The 26,310-nt window shown below is 39.2% G+C and overlaps 1 protein-coding gene across 1 annotated transcript; it reads right to left on the bottom strand.

Annotated features, from left to right (window-relative positions):
- On the bottom strand, positions 1–25,270 carry LOC139198101 (glycine-rich RNA-binding, abscisic acid-inducible protein-like). The gene is made up of 3 exons (XM_070826362.1): positions 25,139–25,270; positions 24,254–24,437; positions 1–146 (listed from the first exon to the last, which is right to left on the bottom strand). The coding sequence occupies exons 1-3, from the start codon at positions 25,268–25,270 to the stop codon at positions 1–3; spliced, it is 462 nt and encodes a 153-aa protein (XP_070682463.1).
- Positions 25,271–26,310: the final 1,040 nt, after the last annotated feature.

The following is a 26,310-nucleotide window of genomic DNA, read 5'->3' as shown; positions in this document are numbered from 1 at the left end:
TCAGTCTCTCCGGCTCCCATCCCAACCTCCCCCGCCGCATCCATCTCCCCCTCGTTCGTATCCACCCTCGTCGCCACCGCCGTCACCGCTCTGGCCTTCGGATCTGCGCTCAGGGTGGCGCCTCTGAGGAGTCTCCGGCTCCCAGCCTAATATATCGAGATAATATCGGTAATATCGATAGTATCGCGATATTATCGATATTATCTCGATATATTGACGATAATCAAGTGGATAGGTGTAAAAATATCGGACTCTCACCAAAACGATAATATCGGCGAAATATCGCCGATATTATCGATATTTTAATCCATGGTTTTAATCATGATTTTATCTTTTAATGGTGAATTATCTTTTTATTATGCATGCACGACAGTAGAGATTGATGACTTGTGGTGTTGGTGTTGTCAGATCATAAAAATTGATGATGGGGTTAGTGTCCATGCCCTGTGAAAGACTACCAATTATATATATATATATATATATATATATATATATATATAATGGATGGTTGTTTAGATAAATATTATTCAAAGCCTAGCATGTAGGTTATCTTGGGAATCTTAATGGGATAAAGCATGGCTACGGATAGGTTTTTGACAATGTGATGTGATAAGCCTAGATGGACTGATAAGTTTGAAAAGTCTTGGAACAAATCTTACGGCTCAGTTTGAAGGATAGCCCTGGTTTCTGGGTTTTGATACGGATCAACTTCAGGAATTAAAATTGCAATTAAACTCTGCAACATCATCTGACCGTGCAGAGCAAGTACTTCAGTGCTATAAATACAGATGCGGTGGCAACGGAAAAAGCCCCACAAAATCAATACAAAATTGCCCTGCGCAAACTCTCACAACTTGAGATCTTTTTCTTTTCCTTTTTCGCTGACACATCTTCCGTTGGCATCAACAGCACTGTGGAAGCAACCGGTGATATCTTAAGTCGGCATAGATAGCTCTGTCACCGTAGAGTCGGTCGGTCTCGCAGTATCTTCCGTTGGCATCAACAGCACTGCGGCGAGAACGGTCGATTACCTATCCAAGTCTCGGTCGAGAAGGGTTTTCGAATCCTTGTTGGTCGAGGTCATCTCATTAGCCTTCTCGGCGAGGTGAGGTGTCACAGTTATTACATTCGGCACATTGCAAGCCGAATTCGGTTCGTGAACTTTGTAAGAAATAGCAGCCTTGTCTTCAGGCTCGAGAACCCAAGAGGCCGAGACGTGTTCCTTTCTCGGCCGCAATCGCAAGACGCAGAAGTCAGTAGCGCGACCCAACGCAGCATCATCAAATTTACTCCTCGGCCGAGCCCCGGCCGACGAGTTGGCACGCCCGCAATCACCGAAGGACGTAGTTAGCTTAGAATATACTTGGCCTGCGCGCCACGTAGGCTTTGTAATTTCTAGGGTCAACACCTTTATACTCATATGAAAGGCACATTAGCAAATATGATGACTTGGGTAGATTGTTTATATGGTGTGGCAGTGTCATAGTTGCAATTTTCTATGTAATACATATTTACACAACTTAAGACTTTTTAAGGAAACATTGCAAAACTCTACAAAGTGATATGTATCGAATTATTCATGGATCAAAACGTGAGTTCATAACACAAAAAAGGTAGATGCACTCGCAATTAAAATCGATGGTCTAATATTTGCAATTGTTCCTTGTTCCCTATATTCTTCACTCTTGCATATATTCACTTCCCGAACCTATCAAATTGGTCAACAAAGCAAATCCCACAAAAAATATTAAGGACATTCGGTAGACCAGCTTTATTAATTTTGTTCCCCTCGAATATTAATTTATTTCTGTTGAGATTAAGTCAATTGGTAAAATAAAAAGGAGTTGATATATAGTTTGCTTACGTGCTAGCAAATTTTACAGGTAGCAATATGAAATGCACAAACATACACAGGTTAATCGAAAAATAGAAAAATATTACCGAACAAGGTTATAAGATCTATAACAACTGAACAAGGTTACAAGGTTAAGGGAAGATAAAGTACTATAATTATTTTAAAGGGTCAATGGCCCTCAAATTGGCCAGGTGGGGAACAAATTATTGGGATCGAATAATAGCAAATGCCTTTCATAGATATTTTTAATGTTCTTTCTCTTTCCTCGTACACATAAAACAATTGCTCGGCACTCAAGGATGTGCGACACCAAGCTATACATACCTGTACTTCGATAATTTGATTATATTATTTGTTTCCCAAATGTGCGGTTTTGTGTGCATCGTCACATGCCAAATCTTGAAATACAAAAGTGAAGTAGTTAATTAACAAAAACGGAGTGGCATTGTAACTTGTCGATGCCTTCCTTGGCCGATCTAGCTACCTTATGATCCTTCAGAGAATCTAACATTTAAAACAACAGGGATTTTAATTTCTTTATATGGCAAGTTGTGCCTAGTAGCCCATGAGTTTACCACTTTGGTTTTAAGCTTTAAAAAATTATTTTACAAACAAACAAAGTTCCGACAAAGCAACTTTTGAATACGTGCAATCACTTGAGAAGCACATATATGAAGTATTCGGATGTTTATTGTGATTGTGGGAATTTATATTTACCACATATATTATAATTTGTTTCATATCCACATGTTTTATTAACTGACAACCGTGCAGTTAAGCTTTAAGATTGATTTCATACATTCTGACAAGATTTTACGAATTTTGTGGCTATAGCATGACAAATGAAATGGATTTATTATATGTTTTTTTTAGTACATCAATATTTTTACACTAAGGAGAGAGAATTCGGCTAAATCACATGATGAGCAGCCTAATTTGGTACAAATAAGGATTGTGGATGCAAATTTCCACCGTCTTCTCCTTTGACAAAAATGCACCTGTAAAATAATAATACCTAAGATTAAGACCAAAAGTCTCACGCGCCAGTGATGAATGGGAGGCTTTGGCCAAATAATCTCTAATGTCAAAGTTAGAATTTGAAAAAAAATGTGTTTGGAAATTTTTGGGAGAGAATTTTTAGTGGGGAAAATTGGACTATTTATAGGGGTGTGGTTGACCATTTTTGGAGAATAGTGGCCGGCCATACATGGTGTATCTGTAGAATAATTGTAAGATATTATGTGAAATAATATCTTACAATTAACATGGTAATTAATCTGAAATTAAATAAGAAGTTTTGGAAGTTACCTTTTGAATAAAATAAAAAAGGAATTGATGAGGAGGGATGAGAAGAATTTGAATAAATACTATATTGATCATCTTTGACTCTTCCTTAATTGAGCCGGTTATTGTCCGTTGCATGCGCATGAGAATCCCGGTGTATTTCGAAACTAATTTTGTCATTCTTACCCAAAAGTCTACGTGTTGCTTCCATAATTTTTTTTGATTATTTTTTACTCTACAAGAATCATATTGGGATTTAGTTTGATTTTGGACAAAATTTAATATAAATCAATACATTTTTGTTACCACAAGATATCTTGACAGTTGGGGATCATTAGATTGGGATGAAACTTTTTTTAAGTCATTATTGGGTTAAGTCCACGCACTAATAATTTATTAAAATATTCTTATCTTTCTTTGTGCTCTTAATTTTGATTTAAAATTTTTGCTCTACATACACCACAAATTAATTGTGTTAAATAATTTATGTTGTAGGTACTATCACTGTTTTAAAAAGCTTTCTAGGCGATAGGCGGAGATTGGGCGCCTCGGTTAGGGCTTAAGCGTACAGACTACAGACAGTTATTAAAGTCTCTAGGTGACAATTAGCATTAGGTGTGCCTAGGCGGTGCTCCTACGGGAGAGTTAAGGTAATTAAAAGGGATTGGTTCAAATCCCCTATAGTTAGTTAAGGGATTAGTCCATAGTCAATGACAATAAATTTTATAAATAAATAAAAAATTAATCCTATAATTAAGGGATTATGTGTATTTACATATTTAGTACAATTTATAAGGGTATATGTGGTATGAAAATAAAATAAGCTAACATGTAATCTCAATCATTGGTCGACCTATTTCAAGAAAAACAGAAAAGAGGACTATTTTTAATTATGGCTCATAAAATTGGACTTATTTCAAGTTTACTCCTATATATCAACATATATACTTATATATACTAGTATGAATTTATAAATGGATGAAGATGAACTTTCTTTAAGCTATTTTATAGACGATAGGTAGATCCAATTTTATTCATTTTCGTATATTGTACCTCCATTATTCCATCGCAAGTTAAACATATTTTACAAAACCTATGGTGTAAGTATCATATATGATGCCATATAATTTTTTTTAAACTTTTACCACAAAAGTGATTAGATCTTTATATTAGAATTAAAAAGTTTTAAAATTTGAGTAAAGATGCATAAGTTAAGAAATTTGATTAATTAAGGTAAAAAACATAGAAAATTGAACTTAATTTAATAAAAGCTCAAATTTTTAGACCTAGATCAGAGTTTTTTATTTTTTTTTATTTTTTTATTTTTTTTATTTAACAAATTGAAGTTACAATGATGATATTTTTACTGCAAGTACATGTATGTTTTTAAGAGAATGGAGTATTGTCAAGTCAAGTATATATATTTCGTTCCTTTCAAATATCAATATGCTAACAAATTGCACCTTCCTCTTTCCCGACAAACAGGAAACCATATGCACGCTTTAATGCTCCATCGAGTGCAGTTCTTACAAAGAAACTACATACTTTTGGAACAAGTTTGGTGAATAAGTAACTGGGCTCTGAATTTCTTTCATCAAACAGTATCGCAGTCCAACGTTCAAGCAAAATAATTTGAGGTCATTTGTGCAAATGGGCATGTGTCTCCATCTAAGTAATTAATAATTCGACGTAATTTACACCAATGTATACTTTGAAATCTCATAATATTTTATTTGACATCATATATGAATCAAAGGTGGAGGTAGAGTATGGGTAGGGTGGGCTACAGTCTAGGGTAAGTTTGAAATTTTAAAACATAGCATGTAGTTTTATAAGCCAAAGTTGTCTAATTTGAAATTGTTGGGGACTTTTAGGTCAAGGTGGACTTGGGTTTTGAGAATGTCATCTTGCCTCTTTTGGTTCGGTTTCGTACCAAGTCCCGAAATATCTCGAAAGAATTAGCACGTCGTAGGAAATATCCTTGTTGGACCAATAACTTGAAGATAGCTTGATTAAACAAATAATGGCTTGCACAAATGAGGCATGGTGTAAAATTTAAAAGTTCATCAGTTTAGCATGAGAGAGAGAAGTAGTTGACATGGTTGCATAGTGTTCTAGGCTAGATACTCTGGGCTTCCTAGGTTGTAAAGAGGTTTTCCCTAACTGAAATGATTGAAAGAGGTATGGGAGAGAACTCTAAGGTTGCAGAAAGATGGTTTTGTGTTTCTCTCCCTAACTTTTGAACCCCTCCTCTGTTATGGTGTCCCCCCCTCCCCTTAATGGCTTCTAATACCTCTTTTGTAAGTGAATGATTTCTTTCTAGGGTTCCTAAGGAATCTTTAATTTTGGCTTGGTCTTCTCACCCCTTTCTCCTGACCTAACTGTAACATTCCATTTTGGTGTAAGACAACTAAACGTAGCTTCTCACGTGAAGCTGCGCCTCCTTCCCGAGGCGCTACTTTCCCGGGTCAGTTTTCCACATGCATTACTTTTGGTAACGCATCTCCTGGCTTTCATGCGTTGGTCTTCTGCGTGAGCTAAGAATGGTCTTTTACGTGACTCTAAGGCTCAAGGCTTGGTTCCTTCCTAACTAAGTTGGTTAGCTTGCTAGGGAACACTGGCGGAGCCACATTAAGGGCTACCTGGGCTGTAGCCCAAGTAGCTTTCGGTAGAAAATAAAATTTTACATGTAATTTTTAGGGATTTTCAAATGTAGCCCACCATATATTTAGTCACTGATTCGAATTCTCTCGTTTTAATTATATAATACAGCTTACAAACCATTTTTTTTCTCACATCTTTTTTCTCATCACTTCTTGTACATGTAGAAGTCTGAATTTATTTGAATAATGAAAGTTTGTGGCTCACCTTGTGAAAATTTCCTTAAACTAACTGATACTGTAAAAAATATAGTATCACAATTCTTTGTTTATAAAGATTTAAATCTTTAAGCTAGCTCACCCGGTGAAAAATTTCTAACTCTCATTGCTAGGGAAATGAGGAAACTAGGTTGGTTCTCTCTCAAACTTACCCACATGGAATACAAAGTTTATGGACTTAGACTCCTGGGCTCCCAAACAACCCATATTCTTCCACAATATCCTTTGCTGAGTTTTAGTACAAGCAGCCAAAGTTTCTAAATCCCGATCCTTTGCCGAGTTTTTTTCCTCTATCAATATCCTTTGCTGAGTGTTTTTTCTTTGTGGTCCAACCTTTGATGAGTGTTAGAAAACAAGATGAATGTAAATTTTCCACGCAAATGATTTTTCATTATTGCTCCAAGAATGATTATGAAAATGACACCTGTTAGGACAGAGTACTCGTTGGCCTTTGCGAGTCACAAACAACCATTAATAGCTTTACGCCTAAGCACCGCAGTTGCAAGAGTTGGTCGATGCCCAACGTCAACCACTGTTTTCTATTGGTATATTTATGGTTTTGGGGTTTCCTACCTGTTTGGGTGCGGCCCACTTTTCGGACAGCAACTACCCATGGGGGGATGCATGGACTTCTGAATCCGAAGAGTTCTCTCACCAGCTTCCAATTCTCAGTTTTAAATCCACCACTATTTTGTAGGGATGAATCGATTTCTTTCTTTGGGCGCGTTTCTGTACATAATTATCAGTTTTTGTTAGGAGAAAAATATATCAAACTGAATGTAGTATTCAAATCACAATAAAAATTGACCCAAATAATTATTATATTTCAAATATTTTTACACCGTAATACTAGAAAGATAATTTATTTAAATTATATTTTGTAAACTATATGACGTGATTGTTGATGACTGAATTATTACTTCAATGTTGATTAACGTGCTCATTTCCTATTGGTGACACATCAAATGATTTGCAAATGTAGTCTAAAAAGTTGATCTCAGTCGTTCAAAGTTTAAATTCAAACATGCAAAAACATCCTGAGATTACCTATACAAATGTTTTACCTTAAACTTTAGTCCATAGCTTTTCCTCATTAATAGCCAGAAAATATATTTTGCATGGAGACCATTTCCCGCATGATTGGCTGATTTGTCGTCTTAATTTGAAGTTATCACTATCATTTATATGTATTACTGATGCATATATCAAATAATGGGGAATTGAACAAAAATGAGTGCAAACACCAAGATCTGTAAAAAAAGTAATATAGATTAAGTAATAATTTAATCTCCGTAAACAACTGATGGAGTGATGGGTGTAGCCATATTTCAAGAGGTGGTGACAATACTTCAGAAGAGAACTTCTGTTTCTGGATTGGCAATGAAATACGAGTGGAGGCGAGGAAAGTCATTAGATTTGGAAGTAGGGTTGGGGACAAGGGGTGGTTAGGGAATTATTGGCTTTGTGCTTGGTCCAAGCAATAATTTGGTGACCCAACCACATAATAATATGTTCATGAAGTTTATGTTAAGGCCCATGCTTCATAGAGAAAAATCAGCCACATGAAATGGAGACGAGCTGCAGTTATTATTGGTCCTATAAGATCAACAAACAAAAGGCTTGTCCTTTACATTTATATTGATGGGCAATCCATTGGCTTCTACTCAGAATTGTATGAAATATTTGAGTTTCCAGTTGCTTCTCTTCATATAATATAATACTAGCATATGGGCACACACAGAGTGTGTGAGAATATTTTTTATTTTTGTTTTTCAAATAGAAGGAGAGAAGAAGAGAGTGATAGAGAATGTGGGAGGGGGAATTATTTTATTTTATTTTTATTTTTATTAGTTAGAGATATGTTAGGATTACATGCATATGAGGCTTTGAAAAAAAAAACAGCAAAATTTGGTTGTGTGAAATTACATTTCTGCCCCATATTTCTTATTCATGTTCTGTTTTAATTAGAGGGTTAAACTGATAATTTCATAGGATTTTTGTTGTTGACAATGAGTGTTTTATTAATTAGTAGAGATAATATATAAATACTGTAGGTATATTTTGTTGATGCACAAAATCAGTGGGGACTTTGGTACAACATAAAATGTTAAGTTTGTGACATTCGCTAGATTGCTCCAGTCACTAGTGTGGATAAGTATATAAATGGATAGAGACACAGAAGTAAACACAAGATGTACGTGGTTCATCTAGATTGGCTACGTCCACGGAGTAGAAGAGTTCTCATTAATTGTGAAGGGTTTACACAAGTACATAGGTTCAAGCTCTCTTTCAGTGAGTACAAATGAATGATTTAGTACAAATGACATTAGGAAATATTGTGGGAGAATGATCTCCTTTTATAGAAGAGAGTTTCTAGCTTTGTTTTGACATTGACACGTGTCGTGTTACGATTGGTTTCTAATGTTGACACATGTCGCGCTATGATTGGCTTCTGATGTCGACACATGTCGCGCTGTGATTAGCTTTCTGGTTAGAGGGAAACTCTTCTGGGTTCTTGACGGTATAACGTTGACCGGTCCTCAGTAGTTTCGGGATTGGTCAAGTATAGTACAAACAGTGCTCCCCTAAGTTCCTGAGTGAGGGAAGTTCTTCAGTTGGGGACTTGCAAGATCCAAGCCGCTGAGTAATCACAAAACTTCTAAGTACCGAAGTGTGGTATTGTCTTCACTTGCCTTATCTATCTCATAAGTAGATGTGACATCTTCTTTGGAAGTACTTTTCCTCCATCTAGGGATGGTATCTTTAACCGGTGGAGATGCACAAGGTAATGTATCAATTTGACTTGAAGCTTACTTGCAATTTCAGGCTTGGTCAAGCGTGATACAAACCATGTAGTAGGAGTCCCCCAAGTCGTCGAGCTAGAAGATTTGCCGAAAGAGGTGACAGACAAGGTAAGCAATCAGAGTTCCAAGCAATCAGTCCCATATCAGAAGTTTGATTTCGAGTTCCGGCTGATTGTTTTCATTCTCCCTATCTTGCAGGCAGCACGAAGGATAAAGAGAAGAAAAAGGAAAAGAGATAATATGAGATACTTTTGCTTTTGAAGAAATAATTTTCTATAGGATTATTCTTGAATTGGGTTGGAGGGTTTTCTGGTTTCCTCAAGAGTATAAGGCCGACTTAAGAATTTGAGGGTAAAAAAAGTCCATCAAATCTAGAGTACGTTCGACCCTGATGATATGGGATACTTTTGCTGTTGACAAAGTAATGGATGTATCGGTATGTGTTTTGTTAAGCTTGTCCCCATATGCTTCCTTGTATCCTTTTCACTTGCCCTATATGTTCCTCATGCATATGTGGTATCTTCTCTAGAAGCATAAGATGTTGAAGATGAGTACTCGAGAGCAATGCCAGGTAAGTAATCAGGCAAGGGGTTCTAGGCAGTCAGTTCCTGGCTGGAAGCTTAATTCCAATTGTTGACTGATTGCTCTCTTTCTGCTTATCTTGCAGGTAAGAACAAGCCAAAAGAAAAGACAGGGAAAAAGCATGATATGGGATACTCTTGCTTTTAACCCTGATGATATGAGATACTCTTGCTCTGGTGTTGCTTGTTTGCAGAGGTATTATCGGGGGGAAAAGAAACTGAGTATTTCGAGAGACTCTGCTGAAAGTGCCCTTTCAGATGTGAAGAAAAGTTGAACATTTTTTTTTTTGCAGGTCTGCCTGGCTGTGGAGGATGAAGGTCGACATATATAGGAATTGTCCCAACAGCGAGTGGTAACGCTGTTCCTTTACCCTTCTCGATCATAGCAATGTAGTGGGAGCTGCAAGATTCACGTGTTTTAACTTTGTCATAGCACTTTGAAAAAGAAGTATGTGGTATCTGGAAAACTGATGTTGCGTGTGAAGATTGCAGACAAGCTTTATCCAAGGAAATCTGGCTCTTGAAGTTCGGAGAGCGTTGCCTCTTCGGTTTTCGAACAAGTAATCCTGTTGGGGATTTGGCTCTCGAGATTCAGAGAATGGTGCCTCTTCGATTTTTGAGAAAGCAATCCTGTTGGAAGTCTGACTCTTGAGATTCGGAGAACGGTGCCTCTTCGATTTTTGAGCAAGTAATCCTGTCGAGAGTCTGGCTCTCGAGATTTAAAGGGCGGTGCCTATTCGATTTTTGAGCAAGTAATCCTGTTGGGAGTCTGGCTTTCGAGATTCGAAGAGCGGTGCCTCTTCGATTTTGAGCAAGCAATCTTGTTGGGAGTTTGGCTCTTGAGATTCGGATAGCGGTGCCTCTTCGATTTTCGAGCAAGCAATCTTGTTGGGAGTGTTTTCTCGAATGTGAGTAAAGGTTGAGCATTTTTGCTAGTTTGCCTTACCACAGAGCACGGAGGTTGACACACATATGGACTTTCAGTTATCAAGCAGTGGTGCTGTTCCTTTACCCTTGTGGGTAATAGTAGGGTAGCTGGACCTTCAAATTTTATGTGTCTAAACTTTGTCAGAGATCTTTGGCAAAGTTATCTATGGTACCCGAGGAGCTGATGTTATGTATGGGGATTGTTGACATATTTTTCTCAGGAAAATCTACTTCTCGAAATCCGGATAGTGGTGCCTCTTCGATTTTTGAACCAACGACCATGTTGCCCTTTCTTTTATAGGGGCACCAATTGTGTGCAAGAAGTACGTTCAGAGAGTTATTGCTTATAGGAATTTTCCCCTCATTTTTGTACTTCAGAGATTTATTGCACCTCATTTCTCCTTCATCATTTCTGAGAATGTCTGGCCCATCTGACCGTCGTTTTGACTTGAACTTTGGTGAAGAGGCAGCCATGCCTTCTCAAGACAACATATGGCGCCCATCCTTCTTATCCTCTACTGGTCCTCTTACCGTTGGGAACTCTGTGATGAAGAATGATATGATCGCTATGGTGGTAGCCAGGAACATTCTCACTCTCAAAGATAACAGACTACTTTCCAAACGGTTTGATGAATTGGCTGTTAAGGATTCTCTAGCTCTTAGTGTTCAATGTGCAGGTTCTGTGTCTAATATGGCCCAACCTCTATTTGCTCGAGCCCGCCAAGTTGAATCAATGGCGGCTGAAGTGACAAGTCTCAAATAGGAGATCAGAGGGCTCAAGCATAAGAATAAACATTTGCATAGGCTCGCACATGACTATGCTACAAACATGAAGAGGAAGCTCGACCAGCTGCAGGAATCTGATGGTCAGATTTTACTTGATCATCAGAGGTTTGTGGGTTTGTTCCAAAGACATCTATTGCCTTCGTGTTCTGGGGCTGTACCGCGTAATGAAGTTCCAAATGATCAATCTCAGGTGCCTCCTCCTTCTGGGGTTCTGCCCAGTACTGAGGCTTCGAATGATCACCCTTCGATGCCTTCTCTTTCTAGGACTTTGCCAACTGCGGAGACTTCTACTGAGCAACCTTTGTGAAGGCTCCCTCTTGTTTGTTTATTTTGATTCATGTATATGTACATATTTGTAACTTATCGGAGATATCAATAAATGAGCTTTGCTTCATTTCAACGTATTGTGTTAAATACACCAAAGCCTTCTTCACTAAGTTATTTGAATTTTTCCTTTTGTTGAAGCTTGTATGTTGAAGATTTTGTGAGTGAAGCATGTAGGTTGAGGTAGTGCTCCCTTAATTTCTTGAGTGAGGAAAACTTCTCGGTTGGAGACTTGAAAAAATCCAAGTCACTGAATGGTCATGAGACTTTCGAGTATCAAGGTGCAGTAGCATATGGTAGGAGTCCCCCAAGTCTAAGGTCGAGGGAGTTGACGAATGAGGTGTCTTACTAGTAGCCAAGTTTCCAAAGTAACAAAACTTCACCATTTTCCTTTCTAAGTGGTAGCCCAAAACTCCTCATTCATATACATTTGTTATAAAAGTTGTTAGGCCCAAAGAAGAGGAGGCCTAGGTAATTTTTTTTTTCTTTGAAGCTTTGTTGGGTACCATGAATTGATTTTGCTTCACACTATCTTGATCAAGATAATGTGAAGTTTTTGTAGGTGAAGCTTTTGTGTTGAAGCTTTGTAGGTGAAGCTTTTGTGTTGAAGCTTTGTAGGTGAAGCTTTTGTGGGTGAAGCTTTTGTGGTGGGTGAAGCTTTTGTTAGTGAAGCTTTTATGGGTGAAGCTTTTGTAGGTGAAGCTTTTGTAGGTGAAGCTTTTGTGGTGGGTGAAGTTTTTGTGGGTGAAGCTTTTGTTGTGAAGCTTTTGTTGTGAAGCTTTTATAGGTGAAGCTTTTGTAGTTGAAACTTTTGTGGTGGGTGAAGCTTTTGTTGGTGAAGCTTTTATGGGTGAAGCTTTTGTAGGTGAAGTTTTTGTGGGTGAAGCTTTTGTGTTGAAGCTTTGTAGGTGAAGCTTTGGAGTTGAAGCTTTATAGGTGAAGCTTTTGTGTTGAAGCTTTTGTAGGTGAAGCTTTGGAGTTGAAGCTTTGTAGGTGAAGCTTTGGAGTTAAAGCTTTTGTTGGGTACCATGAATTGATTTTGCTTCACACAATCTTGATCAAGATAGTGTGAAACTTTGGAGAATTCATAGTTGTCCTCCATTGATGAAGCTTTTGTTGGTAAAGCTTTTATGGTGAAGCTTTGTTGGGTACCATAAATTGATTTTGCTTCACACTATCTTGATCAGGATAATGTGAAGCTTTTGAGAATTTGTAGTTGTCCTCCATTGATGAAGCTTTGTTGAATTTCCCAATTTTTTTTTTTTTTTAGGAAAACTAGAAATTTGTTGAATTTCCCAATTTCCCATTTTTTTTTTGGGAAACTATAAATTTGAAAATGTGGGAGAGACAACATATACAAATTTTGCTTCCACACTGTTGAGCAAGAGATTGTGATGCAAGCCACACCTTGTAGTAGTCGAAAGTTTGGATGAACCATATAAATTGAATTTGCTTCGAACAGTCTTAATCAAGAGTGTGAATCTTTCTACGAGTTGTAGTTGCCCTCCATTGATGAAACTTTTGTTGGCACCATAAATTGGTTTTTCTTCACACTGTCTTGATCAAGAGTGTGTGAAGCTTTTGGGAATTATGGTTAAACTACTTTGATAAAACTCTTGTTAGCACCATAAATTGGTTTTGCTTCACACTGTCTTAATCAAGAGTGTGTGAAGTTTTTGAGAATTGTGGTTGAACTCCTTTGATGAAGCTCTTGTTGGCACTATAAATTGGTTTTGCTTCACACTGTCTTGATCAAGAGTGTGTGAAGCTTTTGAGAATTGTGGTTACCCTCCATTGATGAAGCTCTTGTTGACACCATAAATTGGTTTTGCTTCACACTGTCTTGATCAAGAGTGTGTGAAACTTTTGAGAATTGTGATTGAACTCCTTTGATGAAGCTCTTGTTGACACCATAAATTGGTTTTGCTTCACATTGTCTTGATTAAGAGTGTATGAAGCTTTTGAGAATTGTGGTTGAACTCCTTTGATGAAGCCCTTGTTGGCACCATAAATTGGTTTTGCTTCAGACTGTCTTGATCAAGAGTGTGTGAAGCTTTCTACGAGTTGTAGTGTTTGCATTGTTACAGAGGAGAAATGTCTGAAGTAGATGCAAGAGGGCTGAATAGCTTGATCTTCGTATGCCATGCACTGAAGTTGTTGTTGGCTTGAAATAAGACTTTGCTAGTGACTATAACTCTTTTTAGGCATAAGTGTTCCCCTAGTTGAGTTGTCAGGCTTTAGGGTTTTTGATTATTTGTGAATGCTAGGAGTTCACATGTACAAGTTGTACCACTCGTCTTCTAGTAAGTGGAATGAATGGTGAGTTGCTTTCATCACTTGGTTGGTGGTACGAAGGTGACTTCCTTCATCACCTTTCATCACATTTCATCACCTGGTTGGTGGCACGAAGATGAGTTCCTTCTTCACCTGGTTGGTGGCATGAATGGCAAGTTGCCAAATGATATTAGAGTACGGGTTGTACATTTCATTACCTAGTTGGTGGCATGAAGGAGAATACGGGTTGTACATTTCAGCACCTGGTTGGTGGCATGAAGATGAGTTCATTATTCACCTGGTTGGTGGCATGAGTGGCAAGTTGCCAAATGATATTAGAGTACGGGTTGTACATTTCATCACTTGGTTGGTGGCATGAAGAAGAGTACGGGTTGTACATTTTATCACCTGGTTGGTGGCATGAAGATAAGTTCCTTCTTCACATTTCATCACCTGGTTAGTGAGAATAAGGGCAAGGTGTCGAGGCACATTATAGCAAGTGTTGAATGATACAAAGTACGTTGAACCCTTTCGAAGCACAGTTGGCTTATGTATGAATGTGTTGGAATGTATGATTAAACGAATATACTGTGAAGCTATTCGTTTATTTGTATAGTCTTGTTGACATATACTTAGACTTTGTTTCATGTTGGAAACATTCATGTTGAAACTTTGAACCCAAGTGTTTCATTGCTAGGAATGTAAGAGGATTAGGACCAAGTTATCTAAATCACCTCTTTATTGAATTCATGCCAAATAGTCTTCGTTACATAGGATGCCGAACGGTTGAAGCTTAATACTTGTACAATGTGAGTTTATTTGTAATAGTACTTTAAGTGATTAGCGTTCCATGGATGGCCAATGGTCTTTCTATTGGAGCTTCTAAGCTTGTAGGAGCCAGGACGACTGATGCCAACAACTTCAAACGGTCCATTCTAGTTTGGACTAAGTGTTCATTCACTTAGGATTCTATTGCAGAGTAATCTTTTCTTCAATACCCAGTCCCCCACTTTGAAAGAATGAGGTTTGACCCTTGAGTCATAGTAGTTGGAGATGCGCTACTTATAGGCAACATTCCTCAAGTGAGCCTGGTTTCTGTGTTCCTCGACTAGGTCTAAGTTGAGGGTAAATTTTTTGTCATTTTTGCTTTGCACGTAGTTCTGGACTTGGAACGTTGCTTGCTCAAGCTCAACTGGGACAACTGCCTCTGTACCAAAGGCAAGTGAGAATGGGGTTTCTCCTGTTGATGTCCGATACGAAGTGCGGTATGACAAAAGAACTTGGGGTACAAATTCTGGCCAACAACCTTTAACCTTGTCCAAGCTGGTTTTCAAAGTTCGCTTGATTATTTTATTGATGGCTTCAACTTGTCCATTAGATTGGGGATGAGATGGGGAGGCAAAACATAAGTTGATATTGAACTTAGAGCAGAACATCCTGAACTTATTGTTGTCGAACTGTTGCCCGTTGTCAGTGACTATAGCATTGGGAATGCCGAATCTACAAAGGATGTTCTTCCATACGAAGTCTTCTATTTTTACCTAAGTAATGGTTGCCAAGGGTTCTACTTCAGCCCACTTTGTGAAGTAGTCAACTGCAACAATTGCATAGCAGACCTTACCCTTCCCTGCAGGCATTAGGCCAATCAAATCAAGTCCCCATTGGGCGAAGGGCCAAAGGCTGATCGTAGGAGTGAGTGGCTCGGGAGGGGAGTGGGGAATAGTTGCGTAGCGTTGACACTTATCACATGAGTGAGATATTCTGATGGCATCTTGGTGGAGTGTTGGCTAGTAATATCCTTGGCGAAAAGCCCTATGTGCTAGGGATCGAGATCCAGTATGATCTCCGCAGACTTTTTCATGTATTTCTTGAAGGACAATTTCCGCCTCTGCGGGCATAAGACATCTTAGGTATGGTAGGTTAAAACCCCGCTTGTAAAGTTGGTCATTAATGATCAAGTAACGGGTAACCTTGTATCGAATCTGCTTAGCTTGGACTTTGTCATTTGGAAGGGTGCCATGAGCAAGGAATCTATAAATCAGGGTAATCCAAATATCCCCCTGTTGTAAGTTGCACACTTCCACAGCCATGATGCTTGGTGCTGCTAACAATTCAACCTGAATTTTTCTCCCAATCTTGTCTTCCACCGCTGAGGCGAGGCAAGCCAAAGCATCTGCATGACTGTTTGCCGCTAGAGGAATTTGGGTGATCTGGTAATGGAAGTGTTTAAGCAACAATTGTGTTTGTGCCAGATATGCTGCCATGGAGCAATCTTTAGCGTCAAAGTTGTTGGTGACCTAGTTAACCACCAATTGGGAGTCACTAAAGATATCAATTTGTTTAACCCAAAAGTGTTTGGCCAAACGTAAGCCTGCTAGGAGGGCTTCATATTCAACCTTATTGTTCAACGCCTTGAATTTGAAACGAAGAGCATACTACATCGCCACTTTGTCAGAGGTCGTAAGGACTAGTCCTGCTCTACAACCCTGTTGGTTGGACGAGCCATCAACATATAGACTCCATGTTGGGGTTGTTGGTTCTATTTTCTTAGCTTCCGAAGGTAATGAAACCACTTCTTTAGGCATAGAAGCAATGTCAACAGGATATGTGAAGTCGGCGATGAAGTCTGCCATTGCTTGGCCCTTCTTAGCTGGCTTTGGTTGGTTGGAGATGTCAAACTCACTCAATGCTATCGCCCATTTGATCATTCACCCCGAAGTGTCAGGACTTTGGAGTATCTGTCGAAGATGATAATCGGTAAGCACAATGATGGAGTGTGCTTGGAGTATCGTGTCTCCGCATATTGTAAGGCCTTGCTAGTGTAGTAGACAGGCCGTTCGACATTACCATCATTTCGAATAAGAACGGAACTTACTACTGAAGTCGATACTGACAGATAGATAATGAGAGTGTCACCAACCTCAAGTTTGGAGAGCAGAGAGGCTTTACTCATGTAGTCTTTGAGGTTCTTGAATGCCTCAGCACATTCATCAGTCCATGTAATGTACTTCTTACTTCCTTTAAGTGCTTTGAAGAAATGAGCACATCTATCTGTGGCCTTAGAGATAAACCTAGTTAAGGCTGCCACCTTGCCAGCAAGGCTCTGGATGTCTTTTGAAGTTACCGGTCCCTTCATGTCGAGGATTACTTTGATCTTCTTGGGATTAGCCTCAATGCCTCGTTGGCTTATCATGAAGCCTAAGAATTTGCTAGAGCCTACGCCGAAGGCACATTTGTTGGGGTTTAACCTCATTCGATACCTCTTCAGAATGGTGAAAGTTTTAGATAGGTTAACGATGTGTTGGTCAGCATGTTTGCTCTTGACTAGCATATCATCAACGTAAACTTTCATGCTCTTCCCAATTTGTTCGGTAAACATTGAATTGACTAGTCTCTGATAAGTCGCTTCTGCATTATTTAGGCCGAAGGGCATGACTTTATAGCAATATAGTCCCCTGTCAGTAGTGAAGGCTGTGTGTTTTTGGTCCGGAGGGTTTATAAGGATTTGGTTGTATCCTGAGTAAGCATCCATAAAGCTCAAGAGTTCACACCCTGCCGCAAGCATCCATAAAGCTCAAGAGTTCACACCCTGCCGCAGAGTCTATAAGTCTGTCAATGAGAGGAAGAGGAAAGCTATCATTCGGGCATCCTTTGTTTAGGTTGGTGTAGTCGACACACATTCTCCAGAAGACCTTTTGGAGCAAGAGACTTTCTTTGGTCGGATTTTCTTAACAATGACCACATTTGCTACCCATGTTGGGTAATTAACTTCGCGGACAAAGCCTATCCCTTTGAATTTTTCAACTTCTGCCTTCATTGCTTCGAATCGTTCAGTGTCATAAGATCTTCGCTTCTGTCTTAATGGCTTGGTCTTGGGGTCAATACTCAAGCGATGACATATGATATCGGGAGAGATGCCTGGCATGTCCTCGTATGACCAGGCGAAGACCTCAGTGTTCTCTTGCAAAAAAGAGATCAATGCCAACCGAATGGGTGGTGACAAGGTGGTGTCAATCTTCACCATGTGATATGGATAATCTTTTGATATAGAAACCTTCTTTAGCTCTTTAGCTGGCTATGCTTGCTGGGTGAAAGTGTCATCTCGAGGATCGTCGGGTTGACTGTTGCCACCGTGAAGATCCAAGTTGGCTTCGTCTGGGCTGGTCTTTATGACTTGGTCATGTATAGAAAAGGTTTCCTTGGGCACATGCAGGTGTTGTTGCTTGATCGAAGTGTTGTAACATGACCATGCACTAAGTTGATCTCCTCTAATGTAACCATTGCCATAAGGGGTTGGAAATTTCATCAATAACATATATGTGGATACCATGGCCTTGAGATCATTGATGCATGTGCATCCAAAGATGACATTGTATGCCGTTGGGCAATCAACTACCAGGAAGTTAGTGGTAATGGTAACTGTGTAAGAGCATGTACCAATGGTGAAAGGTAAGTGTATGCTCCTTATAGGTTGCACGATATCACCGGAGAAGCTTATTAGAGGAGAAATCGAGCGATCGAGCAAGTGTTCAGCTACATTAAGTGCCCTGAAAGCTTCAACAAACATGATATTGACCGAAGCCCCCGTGTCTACCAGGATTCGTCTTACTTCAAAGTTGGCTATATGAGCCTCCATGATCAGTGGGTCGTTGTGAGGGTAAATGATACCTCTTTCTTCCTCAGGGTAGAAACATATTGGATCCCAGTTAGGCTTTTGATACTTGCCTCCCCTGATATCTTCCACGTGAAACGCTTGGTTGCCAAGCCTTAAAGCTCGTTTGCTGTTTTTCATGGCCCTATTGGAAGATTCAGATATGGGTGTGCCGCCGCTTATGGAATATATCACATTCACTTGGCGTTGGTTACGGTTATCCCTTGAAGGGTGAATGAGAAATCGATCAATTTTTCCTTCACACACCAAAGCTTCAATATGATCATGAAAGGTTGTACACTTCTCGCTGTCATGGTCGTTATGTTCGTGGTAGCAGCAAAACGTGCCCTTGTTCTTCGTGGGCTTTTAACCTGACTGCCTCGGCATTGGCTTCGGTATCAAGTGTGCTATGCTGGGGTAAATGGCCACGCATGTGGCGTTCAAAGACGTGTATGTCTCATACCTCAAGGTAGGGCTTATCCTGACACGTGCTTGGCTCACTGTATTGACTGCCTGGGGGCAGGCATTATCGTGGCGATACCCTTGGTTATCGCAATAGTGTCCCTTACTCCTTTTACTAAAATGGGACTGGTGAGGATGGAAATCTTTCCTTTTGCCCTCAGATTGATATGTCTGTTGACTTAGCGAAGTATTAAGTAAGGCAAGAGGAGGCAATGTTACCGTTTGGAAGGTCGAGGTCTTCTCATTTGGTTGGATCTGGCTTCCACTCCCTACTTGCTGATAAGGGGTGGCTGTGGGGGGTTTCCCTTGATATGTCCTTGCCTCAGCGAAGGCATGGTTGTAAGCATGTGCCATCACCTTATAGTAAGTCTTCCAAGTGTTGGCATTGATCATGTACTTAAAGAAACAATCACGTAGGCCTGCCGTGAAGGCTTTAAGGGCAGTCTTGTCGTCTGCCTCGGCACAACGGGCATACTCATGGCTGAAGTGGCCAACATACATACGTAATGACTCGTCTGGCTTCTGGCGAATAGTGTACAAGTCATCCGTAGAGTGCAAGCGATCGGTCTAAAAAATGTGTTGAGAAATAAACAGTTTCCTCAATTCCTCAAATGAGTCTACCGTCTCAGGTGGAAGACGGCAATACCAGTTTAGAGCTCCGCCAGAGAGGGTGGAGGGGAAGAGAAGACATTGCTCTTCGTCGGTATGTATCCGGTATGTCATGGTGGACTCAAAGAGGTTAAGGTGTTCAATCGGGTCCTCCTTTCCAGTATAGAGTTGCAAGCCAAGCTTTTGCTTTGTCTTTGCTTTGAGGGGGGTGTCGAAGATCTTCCTTGTAAGAGGGCCAGGCCTAGGTTGGTTCCAATCAGGTATCTCAGCTTGTCGTTCGACCTTCAACTTGTTTACTTCCTTAAGGAGTTGTAGGACAAGAGGGTCCTAAGTAGATTCATGTACCACTGGAGCTTTCTTTCGTAAATCTCCATCTCCTCTTGAAAGTAGGAAGGTTTGATTAAGAGCATGTGATTTTTCCTTGGACTCGCCGTACTGACTTCCAAGGTATGTCTGTCGGAACATCTCTAAGTCCCTTATGCCTTCGTGTTTCTCTAGGACTTGTTGCCCCTTCCCCAAATTGGTAGCCAGCTTGGGACATGGGAGGGGACTGAGTCTTTTAGAGACTCTTGGGTCATTGATCTTCGAGCTTACATGGATGAGATTGTCTCGACGTTACTTTAGGAAGTCTTGACAGTCACAAAAGACGGCTTTCGATCTTTCCACTATAAAGAGGTGCCTTCCTCCACTTCTCTTACTTCGGGTTGAAGCAGCTGGGTTGAGAGAAGTCTCATGTTGGTCGCCATTTCGATGAGTAGCTCGCTCTTCAACAGGAATACCCATGTCGAAGGTAAATGACCCTCTGTGTTGGGGGGCACCCAGTTGATGGTTGACTTCCACAGGGGTAATGAGCTCGTGTGTTTTAGTATATCTAGCCTGGTGGAGCATCTCAAAGACCTTCTCATACTGCTCTTGGAAGATCTTATTCTTCATCGCTATCTTGTTGTTCTGAGCCTCCAGCTCATCGACTTTAGCCTGAAGAGCAAACTTCTTTTGTTCCTTCTTTCATTGCTTTGCACCAGGTGCAAGAGGGGTGTCATTCTGTGTGTTGTGGCTTCCTTCGCTCCCCATGTTGGAAAGGGATGCCTGATCAAAAGACAGTGTGCGAATGGTGGAAACTAGCTTAACAAAGCTGAAGAGAGTGGGAATAAGTGTCGTTCCACAGACGGCGCCAAATGTTGATGCACAAAATAAATGGGGACTTTGGTACAACAAAAAATGTTAAGTTGGTAACCTTCGCTAGATTGCTCCGGTCACTAGTGTAGATAAGTATGTAAATGGATAAAGACAGGGAAGCAAACACAAGATGTACGTGGTTCACCCAGATTGGCTACATCCACGGAGTAGATGAGTTCTCATTAATTGTGAAGGGTTTACACAAGTACATAGGTTCAAGCTGAGTTTCTAGCTTTGTTTTGACATTGACACGTGTCGTGTTGTGATTGGTTTCTGATGTTGACATGTGTCACGCTATGATTGGCTTCTGATGTCGACACGTGTCATGCTGTGATTGGCCTCCTAGTTGGAGGGAAACTCTTCTAGGTCCTTGACGGTATAACGTTGATCGATGCTCAGTAGTTTTGGGATTTGTCAAGTATGGTACAAACATATTTAACTGAATAATTATAGAGAGGAAGAGAGATGATCCATCGGTAACACAGAAATTGGATGAATTATGAGATGTGTATTATCTCATCTCATTGTGTCTTTATTTATATATATATAAAAGGTAATTTTCTTACCCTTTAGATATTACAATACAATAAGAAAACTATATAAAAGATATTGTAAGATTTATATAATTGCATTCCTAACTAGGACTTCAACAATGAAGAGATTTTAGATTGTGGCTAATCAAATTCAAAGAAAATGCAGGTACTATCAATATGCCGTTATTATTGTATTGTGGAATTATAGTTGTCAAAATGTGTTTGATAATAAGGGTAAATTACACAAAATTACTTTAATTTTGGGTCAAATTACAATCTCATATCTCATGTTTTAAACATTACAATATTATACCTTAACTTATAAATTCGTTGCAATGTCAAACACAATGTTATACATTAACTTATAAATTTGTTACAATGTCAGACATCTATTAAATTTTCTGTCAATTTAACTGTTAAATGATGACATGGCAGGAGTGGGGCCCAATCATTCTCCGACAGAAATAAAAAATTAATATATTTTTTATTTTTTTATTTAACAATTGAAATGAATTATTAAAAAAATATTAATATTTTATCCTCTCCTGATCCTTCCCTTGGATCTGTTGGGATCAATGTTCACACCAAATCGTGCGGCCAGGAATCTCTACCAATATTTTGTTCCTTTTGGTACCGTTTGGTATGCAGACGGGACGGGATGGGACAGAACGTGACAGAACGGAAGGAAATGGAGGTTTGTGTTATGTTTGGTATGCATAGGACGGAACGGTTCAGATTTCGTGTTAAATGACTAACTTAGCCTTGTTTGTACACCTTCTTCCCTCCGACCCACCAAATTGTTTCACTCTCTCTCTCCCCAACCTCCCTCTCCAAATCGGGCAACTCCGTCCTAATCCAATGGTTCGGCATCGACTTGCCCTTTCGACTCGACTAGGTCGGCATCTACTCGCCCCCTTCCTCCCACCACAACAACTTTATAAACTATAAGTTCCTCTCCTCCGCCCCCACATGAAAATCTGGGTCGGGTTTCATTTCCCTCCATCTGGTCAATCTCCGATTCAACTACTCCTTCCTGATTTTCCACTGAAACAAGTCTGAGGTCGACCCCAACCACCTCGACTAGGACCACAACCCCCTCCCTGGCACCGACCACCTGCTCGCCACCTCAGATGACGAGCTTAGCTTCTAATCGGGTCGTGTTCCGGATCAGATCCACCTCGCTTACACGGACGGAGATGACGAGATGCGGGTCATGTTCGTGACGCCAGACGGCGCCGGAGAAGAAGAGGGTTTGCTATGGTGACGTCGTCGTCGTCAGATGGGTTTGGTGGGATTGGGTTAGCAGTTGGGTTACTGGGTTTATGGTGGAGGAAGAGGAGGGCTACGGGAGAGACAAGGGTAGAAGAGATAGAGGTTACAAGAGAGAAGGGGAGGTAGACAATGTAATTAATGAAAAATAAGAGGGGTATTGTTGTCCAAAAAAATATAATTTTGTGTCCCACGGGATGGAAAAATCTGTTCCAGGGGGGAGGGGAGCCAAAATCTAACCCATTTTCGTTTCGTGGGACGCGCGTTCCACATAATTTTAGCACACCAAACGTGGGACGGAATGCGTTCGTCCCACTCTATTCCGTCCCATCCCACGTACTAAACGCACCCTTTTCGCACCAACCGATGCATCTCTTTCTGTCCTTTTTCCTTCCCTACATTTTTTTTCCTTCCCCGTTCAGCATCTTTTATCTTATCCCTGCCTATTCAACAAGCATCTTTTATCTTCTTTCCCGTCATAATTAAAAATTTCTTGTGAGAGGAGAGAGGGTAAGTGAATGTGGAAGAGAGATTTTTAATAATCAATTTAATAATTAAATAAAATATTATTAATTAATTAATTTTTTATTTCTTTGGAGTAAGTGAGTGTGGAAGGGAGATTTTTACATCATCATTTAACAACTAAATTGACAGAAATTTTAACGGAGGTTTGACATTACAACGAATTTATAAGTTGAGGTATGATGTTATAATGTTTAAAATATGAAGTATGAAATTATGGTTCAACCTATAGTCGAAGTAGTTTTGTGTAATTTACCTTTGATATAGTGATCACTATTGTGTTACTAGTGTAGTTATTTGTATGACTAAATTAAGGGCAAGGCATTTAAGAGGTAAAGAGCTACCTCGGGTTTTATTTTATTATTTTTTTAACAAATGATATTATTTACATTAAAAGGGTGGATTTACCCTTATGATGGGTTAGTAATAAATGTGGTTCCAATTCGCCATTGACGAGAATCAAACCTAAGACTTCTCATTTATAAGTGAAAATGAATACCACTAGATCGTAATATTAATTGACGTGTTTTATTAACATATGGTATTATAGCGGGATTAAATCTTTATAAGAAACTACCTCAAGTTTAGGACATTCAATTTTTGAAGAGCACATGGACATTACAACCCAAAACCCTTAACTTGTCCCCGTATTTTCCATGGATTACAAAGTCCAGCTCTCCCCAGTCCATATTCAATGAGATGAGCTTAATGCTAAAAGCCCAAACATAACAGAGCAACATGCGTGTTAGGTAGATAGACTGCTGTATGTTTTTATTTTATTTTTGTATGTTACTGTATATTGGGTGGGGTTTTTTTCTTTTCCTTTGTTTTTTTCTTTTCATTCTGTATAGTTGGGTTGTGTTAGGATTTTCACAATTGAGATTAGCATTATCACAACGGACCCCGGCGTGCATATAAGGGAGTTTCGGAAATTTCAAAATGTATTCATGTGAGAACATATCACCTAGAAAATAGTTGTATTTTTAAAATTGGAAAAATTTAAAAGATACGCTTAACAATAAGACTAATGTAAGTTATAACTAATCTTCCAATTCTAGTGAAATTCGAACTTTGTTCAAACTGTATAGAGAGATTTTAGGAATTTCAATTCGAACAAACTCTTACCGCTATAAGTTTATATAAAACTAAAAAAACACAACAAACAATGGTAAACTTGTGCAATTTTTCAAGCTAGGCTCTCAATTCTTCCGGAGAATAGAATGGAGAGATTGATCTATGTTTCATTCATTTTGACCACATGTTTTATGTTGGCAAATTGTGCACGAATCCATGTTGTTAATCCACTGTCGTATGCACCATCACCGGAACCAAGCTCACCCGACGTACCAACAACAGCAGGCTCACCCAGCTTAGATGATTGCGACGATGTGATATACGGAATGGCCGATTGCATTCCCTTTTTAAGCGATGGGAACACAAACACAAAGCCGGAAGGTTCTTGTTGTTCTGGATTGGAGATGGTCCTAAAAGCCAGTGATGACTGCATATGTGAAGCCATAGAGAGTAGCACTGATATGGGTATTCCTATAAATATGACAAAGGCTATGACATTGCCTTCTGCTTGTGAAATCTCTGCACCTTCTTTTCTTAGTGAATGTAACCGTGAGTAATCTCATCTCTCACTAGTATTGCACATCTGATTAATTTTTTTTCGACGAAATAAGAATATGTTGATGTATATTGCTCATTAAAAATGATTTCCTCCTTTGTTTTGCAGTCCCATTACCCCCTGGTGCAAGTCCTCATGGTGTGTTCTAATTGTTTACTGCATGTTTTAGTTTCGCTTTTTTCCATTTAAAAAAAGATAATCCTATACTTGATGAAATGAACCCTTGAATGACCACTAAACAGGTAAAACTCGACTGACAAAATGGTGATTAACATAATTAATCTTTCCTGTTATCTTAGAAAAAAAAAATTGTATCCTAATATGGTTACATTTGTATTATTATGTAGTACAGTGAAGTTTCTGTTTTGTTTTTAATATTGAAAACAAAAATGATGAGAGATGAATGATAGATGTGAACAAGAAAATAGAACTGTGCGAACTGAATTGATTTTAGATTTATGTATTCTCGTTATTTCTTCCTCTTTATTTTATTATTGCCGTAAGACCTGATCATTGCTCCAAAGGATAAATCTCATATCTCAGTAACAAATTTTCGTTGCAGTTCATCCAACTCCAAAATCATCACCAAAGAGTCCATCTCCAGAACCGAGCCAGGCACCAACAAGTTCCATCAACGTAGTTCCAGCACCCGTCACTGCTCCACATGCCGGAACATACTCATTATCTGCCTCTCTAGCGCTCATTCTTAGCATGCTTTCTGCGTCATTCTACTGTATTTCATTTAACTAGGCGGTAGTTTTCATTGTTTGTTTTTATCATCCTACGGCTGCTAATATTAGTCATGCTTGTGATTTAGCTGGACTAGACCACGCTTGTGTTTTTAGGTTTTGATTTCTAATTATTTTTCGTTTTCTTTTCATGAATGACTTAGCATCCTTTTTTTTTTACTTCAGAACTGTGCGCCAACCCTTACATATATAGAAGAAAAACCGTACAATAGTAATCCACTAAACGTAGTTCCAGTCACCTTTAGATCTTCTCTAAATCGTACGAAAAAATCATTAAATTTTCTGAGATTTCTTTAGGAACTAACCATTCTGAAAACAAAACTAAAAACCGAGAAACCATGAATCCCCTTCTGTGATGACATAACAAGCAATCATTGGATGATCAAAGTTGAAGAAAAGATTAGGTGCAATGATATTTTTGGTAACAGAAGTGAAATGAGAAACCTATTTTGATAATTGCTCTCCTCTAACAAAAAGACCAAAAACTATTCTGCTTTTCGGCTCGCCTTATGATATCGACCAAATTTTTTGGCCCGCTAAAAAGGAAAAGAAATGGAACAAACATGTATTCATTGTTGAGGGTTTGAGTGTATCTCCATTTCATTGGTCAAGGCCCTTAAAAGTGGGAACGACGACACTTGAGCTTTAAGAAGTAATTGATGATACTTGTGTGTTGTTAAACCAATTCTCAAGGGCTAGGTTTACTTATGTTTGTCGAGAAGTCAATATTGTGACACTAGATCAGCTAGTTTTGATTTTTTCTAGATAATGCTACCTTGTAGATTCAAGATGATATTATAGAGGATTAATAGATTATCGCCTTTTATCATGAAAAGTGTCGAGTGATGAGTAATCTTCAACGTTGGTAGTGATTCTCCACAAACTTGATGAAGAGCCTAGATGAAATTGGGTTAGTAACCACTTATTATCTTTAGGGTGGTTCTTATTATATCCCTTCTTGACACAAAAATGAAGTGAAGATTGAAAGAGATAGA

This window comes from Malus domestica, chromosome 08 (genome assembly GCF_042453785.1).
Source record: "Malus domestica chromosome 08, GDT2T_hap1".
NCBI classification, from domain to species: Eukaryota; Viridiplantae; Streptophyta; class Magnoliopsida; order Rosales; family Rosaceae; genus Malus; species Malus domestica.
Note: the sequence above shows the minus strand (reverse complement) of the source record. Positions and strands in the feature narration are given on the sequence as shown.

Excerpts from the sequence above, each read along its gene's own strand:
- LOC139198101 (XM_070826362.1), bottom strand. The coding sequence starts at position 25,270 with ATGAGCGCTAGAGAGGCAGATAATGAGTATGTTCCGGCATGTGGAGCA. Across the intron at positions 24,438-25,138 it reads TCTTTGGTGATGATTTTGGA|TCATCACTGGCTTTTAGGAC; the intron begins GTTGGATGAACT and ends TCACATATGCAG. Across the intron at positions 147-24,253 it reads TGAGCTTGGTTCCGGTGATG|GCTGGGAGCCGGAGACTCCT; the intron begins GTGCATACGACA and ends TCGATATATTAG.